The 16,062-nt window shown below is 41.3% G+C and overlaps 1 protein-coding gene and 1 long non-coding RNA gene across 5 annotated transcripts in view; one reads left to right on the forward strand and one right to left on the reverse strand.

Moving 5' to 3' along the window:
- NDRG3 (NDRG family member 3) overlaps positions 1-16,062 on the forward strand; it is a 77,376-nt gene that overhangs the window by 17,124 nt on the left and 44,190 nt on the right. For 2 of the 4 annotated variants that reach the window (XM_032350759.1, XM_032350762.1), the window contains exons 2-3: positions 2,289-2,390; positions 14,184-14,219. In XM_032350759.1, coding sequence (XP_032206650.1) covers positions 2,334-2,390; positions 14,184-14,219 — 93 coding nt within the window. In that variant the 5' untranslated portion in view covers positions 2,289-2,333. The remainder of the gene's footprint in view (positions 1-2,288; positions 2,391-14,183; positions 14,220-16,062) is intronic. The other 2 variants (XM_032350761.1, XM_032350763.1) reach the window with 1 other exon arrangement.
- LOC116595007 lies at positions 1,652-10,831 on the reverse strand. The gene is made up of 3 exons (XR_004287512.1): positions 10,670-10,831; positions 9,888-10,094; positions 1,652-1,929 (listed from the first exon to the last, which is right to left on the reverse strand). It is a non-coding gene; the product is annotated as an uncharacterized LOC116595007 (long non-coding RNA).

The raw sequence follows: 16,062 nt of genomic DNA on the forward strand, positions 1-16,062 counted from the left end.
CCCTTCTTTGAACTATTATGGCTCTTCTTTTTACTTCTCATTTTGTAGTTAGTTTTATAGCTAGCTGTCATCTCTACTTTTTAGTGAGCTGGTGGAATGCAGGGGCCTTTTTTAAAATCTTCCATAATGCTTTGCACACTGGCACTCAGTAAGTGGTAATAGCTATATCCCCAACTTACTTAATTAGCATTTATCCTGACTGATGAGTTCATGACCAAGGCAGAGGGGGAACCTGGACCTTTAAAGTCTGGAGGGGAGTCACTTGTCTGTAATATCCAGTATTTGCAGCCTCTCCCCATGACTCCCTGTCCAGTGGGTTGGAGTAAGGCTTCATGACTCATTACCCTGTCTCCTCCTCTCCAACTACTCTCCTCTCCTAGAACTGTTTCCCTGTCTTCTCCCTCTCTGTGTTAGTTATCTTTTGCTATAAGACAAATAACTCCAAAACAGAATTACTATTATTATTTATACTTTCCATTGGTCGGGAATTCCAGTGGTGGCTTGGTAAGGTGGTTCAGCTCAGAGTCTCCAATGTGGTTGCAGTCATATCTCTGGGGTTGCAGTCATCTCAGGTCTTGACTGAGGCTGGAAGATCCCTCTGCAAGATAGCTCACTCACATGGCTGGCAGGCTGGTACTGGCAAGATGATTCCTCTTGGCATAGGCCTCCCCAGAGGACTGTTTGATATGCTTCACAGTACCATAGCTGGCATCCCCCAGAACTAATACATGAAGACTATAACGTCTTGAAGCAGAAGCTATGCCATTTATGACACAGCCTCAGAAGTCATAGATTGTTGCCTCTGCCATATTTTATTATGTTACACACCCCTGATTTATTTGGATTGGAGACTACATGACTGCAAATATTAGGAGTCAGGCATCACTGAGTTATTTGGAGGCCATCTTGGAAGCTGGCTCTCATACTCTCCATCCACTGTTGTGATTCCCCAAGTAAAGGCTAATGAGTTTAGCCTTGGTTCCTCTCCCCCTTTCTTTATTTTATTTTTTTAAAGATTTTATTCATTTATTTGACAGACAGAGATCACAAGTAGGCAGAGAGGCAGCCAGAGAGAGAGAGTTGGGGAAGCAGGCTCCCTGCTGAGCAGAGAGCCCGAAATGGGGCTTGATCCCCAAACCCTGAGATCATGACCTGAGCTGAAGGCAGAGGCTTAACCCACTGACCCACCCAGGTGCCCCTCATCTCCCTCTTTCATTCTCATTCTTTTTTTTTTTTTTTAAGATTTTATTTATTTATTTATTTATTTGACAGAGAGAGATCACAAGTAGGCAGAGAGGCAGGCAGAGAGAGAAGGAAGCAGGCTCCCTGCTGAGCAGAGAGCCCAATGCGGGACTCGATCCCAGGACCCTGAGATCATGACCTGAGCCGAAGGCAGCGGCTTAACCCACTGAGCCACCCAGGCACCCCATTCTCATTCTTTAATCAGGGCCTCATCCTAGCGTTAGCCTTCAATTTTTGTTTCCCTCTTAATCCTTCCTCCCAAACTGTTGTTTCTTGAAGCGTAACATTGAGCATGTTCTTCTCTTAGCTATACATCTTCAGTAACTAAACTGGACACTGCAGAAGGGCAAAGACTATTGTATTAATTAAAAAAAAAATACTACCACAAACTTACTTAGAACAACACACAACACACATTTATTACCTGACAATATCTGGAGGTTGGGAATCCGGCATGGGTTTACCAGGTCTTGTGCAAGTCTGTAAGTCGAAGTTGTTGGTCAGGGCTATTTTCTCATCTGAGGTTTGATTGAGGAACGATCCACTTCCAGCTCACGTGGTTATTGGCAGCAGTCAGTTTTCGCAAGTTGTTAGACTGAAGGTCTTAGTTTCTTACTCTTTTGGCTGGAGACCGTCCTCAGTTCCTTGCCATGTGGCCCTCTTCACAACATGCCAGCTTTTTCAAAGCTAGCAAAGGAAAGTGTGTTTTTCAGCAAGATGGATGTTAAAATATTATATAATATCATCATGTACAGCTACTTGTGTACATACCATCACTTGCCATTTTGGCTAAAAGCAAGCCAGGGGTCCCACCTACCCTCAGTGGTGGGAAGGGGGTTATGCAAGGGTATGAATAGGAATAGGAGACAGAGATCACTTTAAAGTCTGTCTGCCTTGACTATTTAGTTTCCTTTGTCTTCAGCATCCTGAGCAGTGTATGACACATACTAAGCTCTAGTATTTGAATGAAGGGACATAGTGAGACTATTGTGTTTTCAACTTCTAGTTTAAGCCTCTTTTCTTTACTTGATTTTCTTCTGTTTCAGAATTACTGATTTATTCTTGAGAATCCCCTGCTCTCATCTGTCCTCATGGATGAACTTCAGGATGTTCAACTCACAGAGATCAAACCACTTCTAAACGATAAGGTAAGGACTACACTGTTTTCACTAAAATATATATGTCTTTTCTCCTGTGATAGATTCATTTTCTATATTTTCTGAATAGTAACTAATTCAAAACACATTTAGCTTTTCTATGAAGGAAATACTTAAAAAATACATTTCTTAAGACTCTTTCTGATCTCTTTCCTTCCTTTTTTCTTTCCTCCTACTTTTGCTTCCGTGGACTGAATTCAATCAGATTATCCTTGAGATTTTCCTGTTTTACTGATAGAGACGGTAAAGGAAAAAATAATATGACAGAGTTACACAAAAAGTATGAGAGAAAGGTTTGACTTAGAATCCAAGTGCCTGACTTTCAATCAATAAGAAAAATGAACATCCAAGGGGCGCCAGGGTGGCTCAGTGGGTTAAAGCCTCTGCCTTCGGCTCAGGTCATGATCCCACATCCTGGGATCTCTCTGCTCGGCAGGGAGCCTGCTTCCTCCTCTCTCCCTACTTGTGATCTCTGTCTGTCACATAAATAAATAAAAAGAAAAAAGAAAAATGAACATCCATGGCTGGTGATGTATATAGGCTGCAAAACTTTCCCTAAAGTTTTTCAAATCTGTGATGTGACCTTTCTGTCATCTTTGAGGTTTTCATCAGGTTGTGTGGATGCTGATAATATACCCTGTTTTTATGTTAGTGTTAGAGAACAGTGGGCAGCGTAGTTCACAGCCACCAGGATTCAGGGAGGAGTGGTGTGGTGGTAGGTGTCCCTCTCCATTCAGTAAATGTGCCTGAAATTCCCTCTTTTCTAACCTGTGCTTTGGATTTATTGTCATTGCACCTATTAAAATACTCTTTTTTTTAATTTATTTTTTTTTATTTGACACAGAAAGAGAAAGAGAGATCACAAGTAGGCAGAGGCAGGCAGAGAGAGAAAGAGGGGAGGAAGCAGGCTCCCTGCGGAGCAGAGAGCCCGATGCGGGGCTTGATCCCAGGACCCTGGGGTCATGACCTGAGCCGAAGGCAGAGGCTTTAACCCACTGAGCCACCCAGGCACCCCCTATTAAAATACCCTTGTAGCTTGGTGTGAATGAGCCCGTGGCATTCTTCCCTGAGAAAAGTATTGATGGGGCACCTGGGTGGCTCAGTTGTTAGGCATCTGCCTTCAGCTTGGGTCATGATCCCAGGGTCCTGGGATCGAGCCCTATATCGGGCTCCCTGCTCAGCGGGGAGCCTGCTTCTCCCTCTCCCCGGCTGCTCCCCTGCTTGTGTTCCCTCTCTTGCTGTGTCTCTCCGTCAAATAAATGAATAAAATCTTAAAAAAAAAAGAAAGAAAGAAAAATATTGATAAAAAGTAAGAGTAAAGATGGATGAGGTTGGGATAGGGGTGCTACACCAGAAGATACGGTTGCCCCTTATCTTTTTTTGCCCAAAGACCCACCTCTAACTTCTGGGGCTGTTGACTTACTGCGTGTTTATTAATTTGCTGTTGGATCTTGCCAGGCCCATTTTTTATTCGCGTGACCTCATCTCTCTACCTACATTCCCACCCTTTCGTTATCTTTCACTAGTTTTTGCTTTCTCCCTCCTGAAGTTGCACAAACTTTTTTTAGTCCCCATTTGGTTTTTCCTGCTGCTTTCCCTAATGTTTTCAGAAAACTCTCTCCCCCTTTATTGCCTTTGGTGCGTGTGAAGGGCTGTCCCCAAAATGGTGTGCCACAAGGAGGAAGAAGGAAATAAAATCTGCATCTGTAGAGCTTATGTATAGCCACAGAGATGAATAGTTATAGGTGGGAATAGGCAGTTTAGCTTCAGGAAGGTAGTAATCTATCCTAAACCTGGCTGCTCATTAGAATCAGGTGGGTAATTGTTTTAAAAATACAGAATACTGGGTCCCACTCTAGACCAACTGAATTGGAATGCGAGGAGAAGGGGATGGAACACACACATACCGTTCTGTGATCAGTGGGGTCTTCAACTTTGGCTGCTTTCTGGAATTACTTGAAATTTAAAAATCACTATTGGTTTTTGGTAGAGATTCTCCACAAAGATTCTGACTGAATTGGTCTAGGGGGTGGTTGAGCTTTTTTTAAAAATCCCAAAGTTGAGAACCATGCCTCAAGTGACTGGTTAGTCATTGTTGGAAATGCATGACCTGATATTTGAGGACTGGGGCACAAATAGGAGGAGGATCCTTCCTGAACCCTGGAAATTCATAGGATGCCTGAGTAGCACCTACATGAAAGAGCTGCAGGAGTTAATTTACCACATATCTCATAGAAAAGACAGCTGGAAAAGGAAAGATTGAGTGAATCTGACCATAGAAAAGCAGTGAATTAATTCCTGGGTCCTTCCTTCTTGAGGCCATAGTGATACCTTGGCTGCATCTGAAGTGTGCCCAAGTGGTATTGATTGAATTGTGCACCTTTCCTCTCCCCAAACTCACATGTTAAAACCCTCATCCTCTATGTGACTGTTTGGAGATAGGGCCCTTAGAAGTGATTAAGGTTAAATGAGGTCATAGGGTAGAATTGGAGCTTGAATCCAATAGAATTGGTGGCCTTGTTCACGAGGAAGAGTGCGATCTCTCTCACACACATACTGGCCTCCCACGTGAGGACATAGCAAGGTGGTAGCCATCTGCAAACCAGGAAAAGAGCTCTCACCAGAAACCAAACCCTGCTGGAATCTTGATCTTGAACTTCCATCCTCCAGAACAATCAGAAAATCAATTTCTCTTATTTAAGCCTCTCAGGCATTCCAAGCAGTCTAAGACACCAAGCTATCAATGTCTCACTTCCTAACATCTGTTAGCTCCTCTTTGATAGGTCTGTGGTGTTCCTACCCACTTTCCATGCTCCCTCTCTCTCTCAATGCTTGCTGTGGAGCAGGACTTCTCGATTTTGGGCTGGACGTTCCTATCGCCTCACTATTCATGAGAGCTCCCCAGCTCCAGCCCAGCTTTGTAGAAGAAGATCGAGAAGAGGTCCTCTTTGGATGGCGGCATTCCCAAAGAAAGAGTTCCACCCGCTGTGGTCCCCCTGCCTCAATACATGAGTATTGCTCTCTTTGCCCAGCAAGTGTGTGTTTCTGCATTCATTGTGAAAGGTGTGATGATATATTGGCAGTGTCCTTCATCATTTACTCTGTTTGATCCCCCGGGAGCCCGGTGGTATAGGGAGCACAGATCAGTTTGTTCCCATACTGCTGGTAAGAAAACTAAGGATGAGAAGGGTGAAGTGTCTTACTTGGATTGAGTACCAAAGAATGCTTGCTGTGGAGCAGGACTTCTCGGTTTTGGGCTGGACTGTTGTGTACGTTGTAGGATGTTTAGCAGCATCCTGGGTCTTACCCACTAGATGCCAGCATCTCTCAGTTGTGACAACCAAAAATGTCTCCAGACATTGTCAGATGCCCCCTGGGGGCAGAGTCTCCCCATTTGAGAACCACTACTGTAGGGGATAGGCCTCCAAATTTGAATAGAAGTCTTGAAATTGTTTGTTTGGGAGGAGTTGTTGGTTTTTTTTGTTTTTTTTTGTTTGTTTGTTTGTTTGTTTTTTGGCTAGCCTGCTGTTATTTATTAAGCACTCTTATGTGCCAGGTGTTTTACCTACCTTCTCTCTTTTAATCAAAAGAGTATTCATTTGAAGTACATAGTATTATTCTTCACTTAGTAGAAGAAGAAAATCTGACTGAAAAACTGACTTGCCATGTCAGTATGTGGCAGTCAGGACTGAAACCAGGTCTGTCCTGTACTAATACCTGAGGCCTTTCCACTATGCTGACCCCATCACCTCTGTGGCTTGCCCTGTCTATTTAAGGAAAAGTCTTAAAACATGTATCAGTTCACTTCATTTTTTGTCCATTCTTGTAGATATACTCTTACCCAGAAGCCATTGCTGTACCCTTCCAGGCTTCAGGGCGCTGGAGGAAGTCTAGACCCAACCTATTATGGAGAGATTTGTCCTGAGATGACTATAAGGAAGCATTCTCAAAATAGCTCTAAGTGAGGCTTATGTTAACTCATCTCTTGTCATTTGTTGGTACTTTTCCCATTTAATTTTAGCGTGCTGGTAATTTTGTCTGTGGCTCAGATTTGTGAAGAAGTGGGTAATTTTGCCATGCTTGTTTTGGCTCCAGTGATGAAAAGATGCAACTGCCAGCACTTATCTTTGTTTTGGGGGGCAGAAATTGTACAGACATATGAACTGATATTTTTTTAAAATACCATTTAACTATTTTTAGTGCATTTTCGCAAATATTATCTTCTCCTTAAATCTCCCAACCTCCTATGAAATGAAATAAGTCGTTAAAGGTTTTAAGTACTTGAAATGGAGTTTTAATCCCATTTTACAGGTAAAGCTCAAAGTGGTTATATGACTTATCCAGGATTAGTGTCTAGTAAGGTGGTGAAGCCAAGACTAGTACCCACATCTGTTGACTTCAACCCAGATCACAGGGTTTAGGCCTCTTCCCACCATCTGCTGCCTCTTGGAGCTGGTTATTCCAGCTTCCTCAGCTAACCTTATAACAAGCAAGAGAGTTGACCAGTTAGTGCTTCCTTTTCCCTGACCTCAACTACATTAAAATATGTACCAGAAAAGACTAGCAGAAAAATGATAGCAGCTGTTTGTTGGTAGAGAGATGATAGATGATTATAGTTTTCTTCATACTTTTCTATAATGAGCATGTACCTTCCTTTTTATAATTAGAAAACCAGAAAAGGGGGCACCTGGGTGGCTCCAGTCAGTTAAGCGTCTGTCTTTGGCTCAGGTCTTGATCCTGGGTCCTGGGTTCGAGCCCCACATCCACCTATCTGCTCAGCAGAGAGTGAGTCTGCTTGTCTCCCTCTCCCTCTGCCTGCTTGGTGCTCGCTCTCTCTGTGTGTCAAAGAAATAAATAAAATCTTAAAAAAAAAAAAAAAAGAAAGAAAAAGAAAAAAGAAAACCAGAAAAAAAGGATTTGCTATGGTGTGAAAAATACTGGGCCTAGTGAAAGCCAAAGGGCAGTCTTGAGGAAATAAGTAGAAGACCACTGTTGGCTTCTACAGAATCGAGGAAATATCAAGGAGGGGAATAACTGTTTAGTGGGGAGAATAGAAACAAGTTATTTACTTATTCCTGGTTGTTAAAATTCCTGGTTGAAAGTGAGATAGACCCTACTGCAGTTTAAGTTTTTGGGCTCTACTAGTACCTGGAAGTGTAAGCAGAGGAGAGAGGAGAGAGAAGCTGTGGGTGAGCATTTTTGTAATTTTCAGGACATCAGAAAGAGCCAGAGAGGTTAGTGCCAAGGCTTTTTTTTTTTCCTTTAATTTTAAAAACAGTTACTGACATTTTCATTAACGAGTGTTATCTGTGAAGTGCTACATCTACTGTGCCCTGGAGGGTGTCCCTTAAATGTGCTAAGAAGTAATTGTCCCATGTTGTCAGAAATGGCTTAGATGGGACTGGAGCAGGAAGTGAGTTCCCAAGCAAGTAATGGTGCCATTGTGTCAAAACACTGTCAGCCAGCTACAAGATCAGCAGGAGATGGTGGAAGAAGCCTTAGCCATGGAAGTTTTTAGTGCAGGCGGTCAGTAACACATGTTGTTAGCCTGATAGTATGTTAGTTTAGAGGAGAGGTTATTTTAGAGTTGAAATTGTACCTTTTCAGCAGTCTGCAGATGATTATCTGATTGTAGATAGTTTTATCCAAGTATCTGACCTCTTTACAAATTTCCTTATGAAATCTGTTTCTTTTTTCTTTTTTTAAGATTTTATTTATTTATTTGACAGATAGAGATCACAAGTAGGCAGAGAGGCAGGTAGAGAGAGAGGAGGAAGCAGGCTCCCTGCTGAGCAGAGAGCCCAATGCGGGGCTCGATCTCAGGACCCCGAGATCATGACCTGAGCCGAAGGCAGAGGCTTTAACCCACTGAGCCACCCAGGCACCCCTGAAATCTGTTTCTTAATTAATATTTTTTGAAGGTAATAATGTAGATGCTCTAAATATATATACACATATACGCACATAAACACTTGTGTGTGTATATATATATATGTGTGTATATATATGTGTATATATATAATATATATATAATTTTAAATCTGGATTATCAGTTTGAGCAGATTCCTATTTTAAAACAGTTTATTAATGATTGTAAAACATAGATTTATTAATCTGTGTTGATTAATCTTTATCAACAAAGAAAAACAGTATTTTCTAGGCCTATTTAACTCTTCTGCTTATACAGTTCCTTATCTTTCCACTTTCTATTGGTAAGGATTATTGTCTTTTGTTACTAAAAATGCCATTTCTTATTCTGTTTGACATTTTTTTTAATCAGTTTGTTTCTAAAATTTTTACTGTTGTAACAACTCCTTTCCACTTTAGTTCCTACCATACCAATAGCATGTAACTTTGGTATTCATTTCTCTTTTTTTTAAAGATTTTATTTATTTATTTGACACAGAGAGAGAGAACATAAGCAGGGGGAGAGGCAGAGGGAGAGGGAGAAGCAGACTCCCTGCAGAATAGGGGAAGTCCGATATGGGACTTGATTCCAGGACTCCAGGATCATGACCTGAGTCAGAGGCAGTGGCTTAACCAACTGAGCCACGCAGGCGCCCCTAGTATTCATTTCCTAACTCAAATTGAGTAAGTATCTCAATTTTGAGATGCTTATAAGCATTATAAAATGATGTTTACTGCATTTACTAAGTACCAGGACTGGGGATAGAGTGATAAATCAGACACAGGTCAAGTTCACAGAAGAGGTAGATTTAACTCAAATCTTTTTCAATTGTTAGTTAGTTCTAAGATTTTACACATCTTGCCTTTCTTTGTATCTGTTGTTTTCTGTTTTTTGAAACTACATATGCCTCTTGACTGGATCTCATGTTGGGAAACTACATTTCTCTTCTCCCTAGAAATAACTTGTTTTTTAAATGCCCGCCACCCCTTCTTTTCATACTTTATTCATTGATCTATTCTTACTTGCTTCTTGTTTATTCTCCAGCCTTGTATTTGAGAGAATGACTTCTTTTTAATTTACCTTCTTGAACTGCTTCATTTACCTTCTACATTTGGCTCTGAGGCTGCACCAGGAAATACTGCCCTTGGCTGACTTCTACCTTGACTGTAACTTACAGTAAAAATACATCTTTTTTCTTGACTTATTCTTTTTTCTGTATTTCCCCAAATAATTCTATTACTTTAATTTCCTGCGTGAATCCCTTTCTGCTAATTAAGTCTGTTTAGTGCAAGAATCTCTCTGAACATGGAATTACTGGTATCTTCAAAATGGATAGAAAGAAAAAAAAAACACCCAGAGCTGGAAACGTGTAGAAGTTTTGTTAGAGTGTAACCATGTACCTCAAATACCAGAGATAGGTAAGTCTCCAGCGAATTCTTTCTCCTTCTAGGATACAACCAGTGAATAGTATTAAATTTTTAATGAGTCCAGAGAATATGGCTTCAGTTTACCACAGGTGAATGGGGTCCAGCTAATGATCTCCATTCAGACACTTGGATGCCAAATACTGTCAGACATACCTTATCATATCCTTTCTCTGAGATGATCACTCAAGAAGCTTGAAACCATTCTTTAAGACTGTCTGGCATGTCTTAAAAACAACAACAGCAGGGACACCTGGATGTCTCAGTTGGTTACACAGACAACTCTTGATCTCAGCTCAGATCTTGATGTCAGCGTTGTGAATTGAAGTCCTGGGTTGGGTTCCATGCTGGGTGTGGAGCCTACTTAAAAAAAGAAGACAAGGGCGCCTGGGTGGCTCAGTGGGTTAGGCCGCTGCCTTCGGCTCGGGTCATGATCTCAGGGTCCTGGGATCGAGGCCCACATCGGGCTCTCTGCTCAGCAGGGAGCCTGCTTCCCTCTCTCTCTCTCTCTGCCTGCCTCTCTGTCTACTTGTGATCTGTCTCTGTCAAATAAATAAATAAAATCTTAAAAAAAAAAGACAAATTAAAACAACATTAAGTTTTACACTGAGGAATGTATAGAATTGTTGAATCACTGCATTGTATATCCAAAGCTAATACAACACTGTATTTTTTTTTTTAAGATTTTATTTATTTATTTGACAGACAGAGACCACAAGTAGGCAGAGAAGCAGGTGCAGAGAGAGGAGGAAGCAGGCTCCCTGCTGAGCAGAGAGCCTGATGCGGGGCTCGATCCCAGAACCCTGGGATCATGACCTGAGCCGAAGGCAGAGGCTTTAACCCACTGAGCCACCCAGGCGCCCCTACAACAATGTATATTAATTATACTGGAATTAAAGTAAAGAGGTGTTAGATAATCTTCATTCAATTATTATTACCTTTTCTCTGGGAGTCTAGCTGTGTATGTTGGATAAAGAGCATATAGTTGTTTTTCGCTAGGTATTAAAGAAGAGTGGCTTTGATTTCTGGAGAGAATTGCCTCTTTCTGCTTTTAGTATTTTAGAGGCTTTGTGCTCCTCTCAGGCTTTAGGAACTCACAAAATACCTCATGACTGTGATCATATGGTTGTGAGGAAGGGGAACTCATGCATATGACAGCTGCTTCCCAAATAGCTCATCAGAATTTGTGTCTGTCTATTTTATGACCAAGATTTTAGTTCAGTCTAGAGTGATTTTTCTCTAATCTTTCTAAATAATTGGAACAAAGCACTATTATCTTTTTTTTTAAGATTTTTTTTATTTGACAGACAGAGACACAGTGAGAGAGGGAGCACAAGCAGTGGGAGAAGGAGAGGGAGAAGCAGGCTCTCTGCTGAGCAGGGAGCCCGATGTGGGGCTTGATCCCAGGACTCTGGGACCATGACCTGAGCTGAAGGCAGATGCTTAACAACTGAACCACCCAGATGCCCCCTAATATGATCTTTTTTTACATTAATATACATTATTTCTCAAGTGATTAAGTGAACCTTTAAATCTTATATTATAAAATACCAAGTTACAAACATATTTTTTGTACCATACCAAATGTTTTTTTTTTTTTTCCTAGTTACAGAAAGGGAGGTACTTGCTCATTATAGAGAAGTATAAAGAAAATTATAATCATTATCTCTCCATTGAGAAATAGTTGCTATTGTTAATGTTTTGGTGTTTTTCTGCTAGTCTTTTGGTACATATTCATGTAGTTGAGGTCAAAGTGTGAAGACTATTTGTATCCTAATTTATTTTCACTGAATGACCATATCCTACTGAAACCATCTACCCTAGTCCATGAGAGGGCCCTTTTTGCTTCTCACAGTCTAACTAGAAATGACTTCTCTGAAAAAGTTCTTAAGTATTGTATGAGATAGTGGGAGTCGTGGAACGTGATAATCCTTTCGCCAATGGCAGCATTCTTTGAAGATGTGCTGTATGGTTCCATCTGCATGGTTTCTTTGCATGCTGTGATTGCATCAGAATTTTATTTGGTGAACTTGGTTTCATGCCAGGAATATATTTCAGACTAGCAGTCTCTACCACTCTCTTTGCTGTTCTTAGTGCCACCTCCTCTCTCTGTGATTGGTAATCTATTGTGGCTTACTGCCACTTACAGAGGAAACAAGGATGTGTTCATCCATAGCCTTATTCTTGCAGAATCTTTCTGTATTTGCAATGCCCAATAATACATTAGGTACTAACCACATGTGTCTGTTGAGCACTTGAAATGTGAATAATGTGACTGAGAAACTGGATTTTTTTGTTTTAATAAATTTTAGTTGACACATGTGACTAATGTCTACCACAGTAGATCATGGCACTCTAGATCATCTCATTTAGTTCTGCTAGTTACTCTTATGGAAAGAACAGCTTGTATCTTTGGGTTGTGTGCATGTATGTGTGTGTTTTATATACTGGGCTTAAAAATTTTTTTAACCTCTCTGTTTTGTCCTGCCAGGAGTATAGAGTGTGATACAGAACTCACTCACTCTTTCTTTCTTTCTTTCTTCCTTCCTTCCTTTCTTCCTTTCTTCCTTTCTCTCTCTCTCTTTTTTTCTTTCTGATTTATTTATTTATCTTAGATGTGGGGAGGGGCAGAGGAAGAGGAAGAGTCTCTCTCTCTTTTGTTTTTGTTTTTGTTTTTAAAGATTTATTTATTTATTTATTTGACAGACAGAGGCAGAGAGGAGGAAGCAGGCTCCCCCACCGCTGAGCAGAGAGCCCGATGCAGGGCTCAATCCCAAGACGCTGAAATCATGACCTGAGCAGAAGGCAGAGGCTTTAACCCACTGAGCCACCCAGGCACCCCAAGAGGAAGAGTCTTAAGCAGACTCCACCCTGAGCGCAGAGCCCAACGTAGGGCTTCATATCACAACTCCAAGATCATGACCTGAGCTGAAATCAAGTTGACTGCCCAACCAGCTATGCCATTGAGGCACCCCAATACAAAACTGCTTCTAAGAGGATCTTCTTGAAGGGGTATGGGAGTGCTTCACACTCCTTTGGGATCAGATATCTAGATCCTGTTTGGAGCGGCAGCTTTTGGGAAGGTGCCCAGTAGCAATTCTACTGGAAGCCATTCTAGACAGAATAGAATATGTTATGATAGCATGATTTCTAAATAATGAAAAGCTTTTTTTCCAGGGGAGGAGCATTTACTTTATGAAAGATCAAGTCAATGGTTTTTTCCCTCTAAAACACATCATTCGGGGTGCCTGGGTGGCTCAGTGGGTTAAAGCCTCTGCCTTCGACTCGGGTCATGGTCCCGGGGTCCTGGGATCGAGCTCCCACGTCGGGCTCTCTGCTCGGCGGGGAGCCTGCTTCCCTCCTCTCTCTGCTGCCTCTCTGCCTACTTTTGATCTCTGTCTGCCAAATAAATAAATAAAATCTTAAAAAAAAAACAACACATCATTCATTATTCTTTTTATATACTCCTAGGTCATATAGTTTGCAGCTCTGGGATGTGATATGGTACAAAAAATGCCTCTGAGTCATTGCCATTGATTTTTTTTTCAATCAAACATTACTATGATATAATCTCTTTTTAGAAGCTTGGTGAATTCTTCTTGGGTCTTTTGACTGTATTCTACCTTTTAAATGACTCAGTGACTTGTTCTTTTTCCTATCAGCTATTTCACCGGATGAATAGATATGCCAGCATATTAGGAATCCGGTTTTGTCTGTCTTTCCCTTCTTCAGTGATATTGCCCTTTTCCCCTGTTAAATTTATGAGTCTTCTGGGATGCCTGGGTGGCTCAGTTGGTTAAGCATCTGTTTTTGGCTGAGGTCATCATCCCAGATCCTGGGATCAAGTGCCATATCAGGCTCCTTGCTCATTCGGGAGTCGGCTTCTCCCTTTGCCTGCCATTCCTCCTGTTTGTGCTCCCTCTTTCTGTGACAAACAAATTTTTTAAATCTTAAAAAAAAAAAAAAATTTTACAAGTCTTCAATTTTTCATCCATCTATATCTTTGTTCGCTCCTTGATCCTTTAATTCCTGGTTCCGGGTACCGTGGCTCCTACCTTCTATGTTCCTCTCAGGATTGGCCTTCAATCCTGTTTTTTCCAGGTACTTCCTAGGTGGGTTGTGAGTGTGCTCTAGGACTCTGATCCATGTTTTACCCTCTTCCCACAAGTTCTCATTGCCCTCTTTAGGTAGGGAAGCAGGAAGCTACAAACTACTGGGCAGCAGGGTTCCTTTCCTTTGTCTTCACACAAAGCCTGCCAAAGTGTAACCTCACCTTTTACTAACATATATTGGGAGCCCACCCTGCCTCTGAAGCCTTTTGATGAGAACCGTTTTAGTTTTATGGCAACCAAGAGGCTGCACGTGCACTGCTTGCACTGTGAACTGAATTTGCTGCACATTTGGGGAAGCCACATGGGGAAACTGACTGTGTTTTCTGCCTTCTGTTGACAGACTGGTACACGAAACTTCCAGGACTTTGACTGTCAGGTAAGGACTGTACAAGCACCAAAGCGGGGCTATGTACAGGATCTCTGCAGTGCTTCCCTCCCTCTCCTGGTGGCCTGTAGAAGTGGATCTCTCTTCATAGCTAATCATAACTCCTTCATGTTCTTTTGATCATTGGATCAAGTTTATTTAAAATGATTTGCTGTCGTGTTCAAAAATTGCCTGCCAGGTGCCTGTTTTATGGTTGTAGGTTACTGGGTTGAACTGTTACTTTGTGATTAAGATCTCCTCTCCTCAAATGATACTGGAAACCTCAGTCACAGGTGTTAAATGGAGGGTTGTCACTTCACTGTGGAGATGGTGGGGTAGGGACAGTTTGGAGGGGAGACTTACCAACAAAATCTTTTTATCTTTTTTTTTTTTTAAGTTTTATTTATTTAAGTAATCTCTACACCCAAGGGGGCTCGAACTCATGACCCCGAGATGAAGAGTTGCATGCTCCTTTGAGGCAGTTAGGCATCCCCAAAATCTTTTTCTAAGAAAAAGAGAAGTTAACTAAGCATTAGTAATACAAAATGCAGGTTTCCTTTGGCTTTATGCTTGGAGATGCAAAATTCAACTTGGCTAATTAGGATTTAATTAAATGATGCAGTTCTTCCTAGTTGCTTTTGCCTATATCTCTGTTGCCAATTTAAAAATCAATAAAATGAATGAGCATGTCTCCATCTGCCTACTTTATCTACTGACTGGCCCTGAAAGAAACTGGAGGAATGAGTACATGGAAATGAGAACCTTATAAGCCCATGCAGCCTCACTCTCCTACTTTGAGGATGGATGTCATAGTAGTGACTATTAGAAGCAACATGAAGTAGACTTAAAGTGCTAGGCAGGAAAGGGAGGTGCTAGAAAACCAACTTCCTTGCTTCCAGGATTCAGCCAAACTACATGCATAGGCAGATAATTATTTTTATTTTATTTTATTTTTAAGATTTTATTTATTTACTTGAGAGAGGGCATGAACAGAGGGAGAGGGAGAAGTAGATTCCCTTCTGAGCAGGGAGCCTGATGAGGGGCTCAATCCCAGGACCCCAGGATCGTGAACCCCATCCGAAGTCACAGCTCAACTGACTGAGCCACTCAGGCACCCACAGGCAAATAGTTATATTTATTTAATTTATTTATTTGATAAAGAGGGAGCACAAGCAGGCAAAAAGCAACAAGCAGAAGGGAGAGGGAGAAGCAGAGAGCCCAACGCGGGGCTCGATCCCAGGACCTTGGGATTATGACCTAAGCTGAAAGCAGATGCTTAACTGACTGAGCCATCCAGGTGCCCCCAGATAGTTATTTTTAGATATGCATTTTTATATTAAGTACAGTGGAGTCTCTATAGCATTAGAATTGAAAGGAAAAACTAAACCAGTTATATCATAATAATGTATTAGGTACCTACTATAGATAGTAAACATAAATCATCTCCAGTTCTTAGAGCACTATCCCAGGTGGTTTTTATTATCTTTGTTTTACAGATGAGGAAATTGAGAATCAGGTTTCATAACTTGCCATTGGGTAGAATTGCAGTTGCAAAACCTCATTCTTCCTGGATCTGTAGCCTATTTTTTCCAACCTGGAAATGTCTAGAACTGAAAAGTTTTAAAGAGTTGAGTTGGGTTAAGTTGTTCTTCAATTAGCTGAAGTGCTTTAACAGAACGGTGTAAACTTGTTTTTATAAGGGGCAGGTTCATAGCATCGTTACAGATTTCTGAATCCTGGTGTCAAACACCTCTTGCTATGAAAGAATCACTTGCTGTAGGTCCTTTACTCAAGAAATAAGTCATTTTTGGATAAGTGGTGGCAGTTAAGTTTGGGTTTACGTGTTTTTAATTTG

Source organism: Mustela erminea, chromosome 7 (assembly GCF_009829155.1).
Source record: "Mustela erminea isolate mMusErm1 chromosome 7, mMusErm1.Pri, whole genome shotgun sequence".
Classification (NCBI taxonomy): domain Eukaryota; kingdom Metazoa; phylum Chordata; class Mammalia; order Carnivora; family Mustelidae; genus Mustela; species Mustela erminea.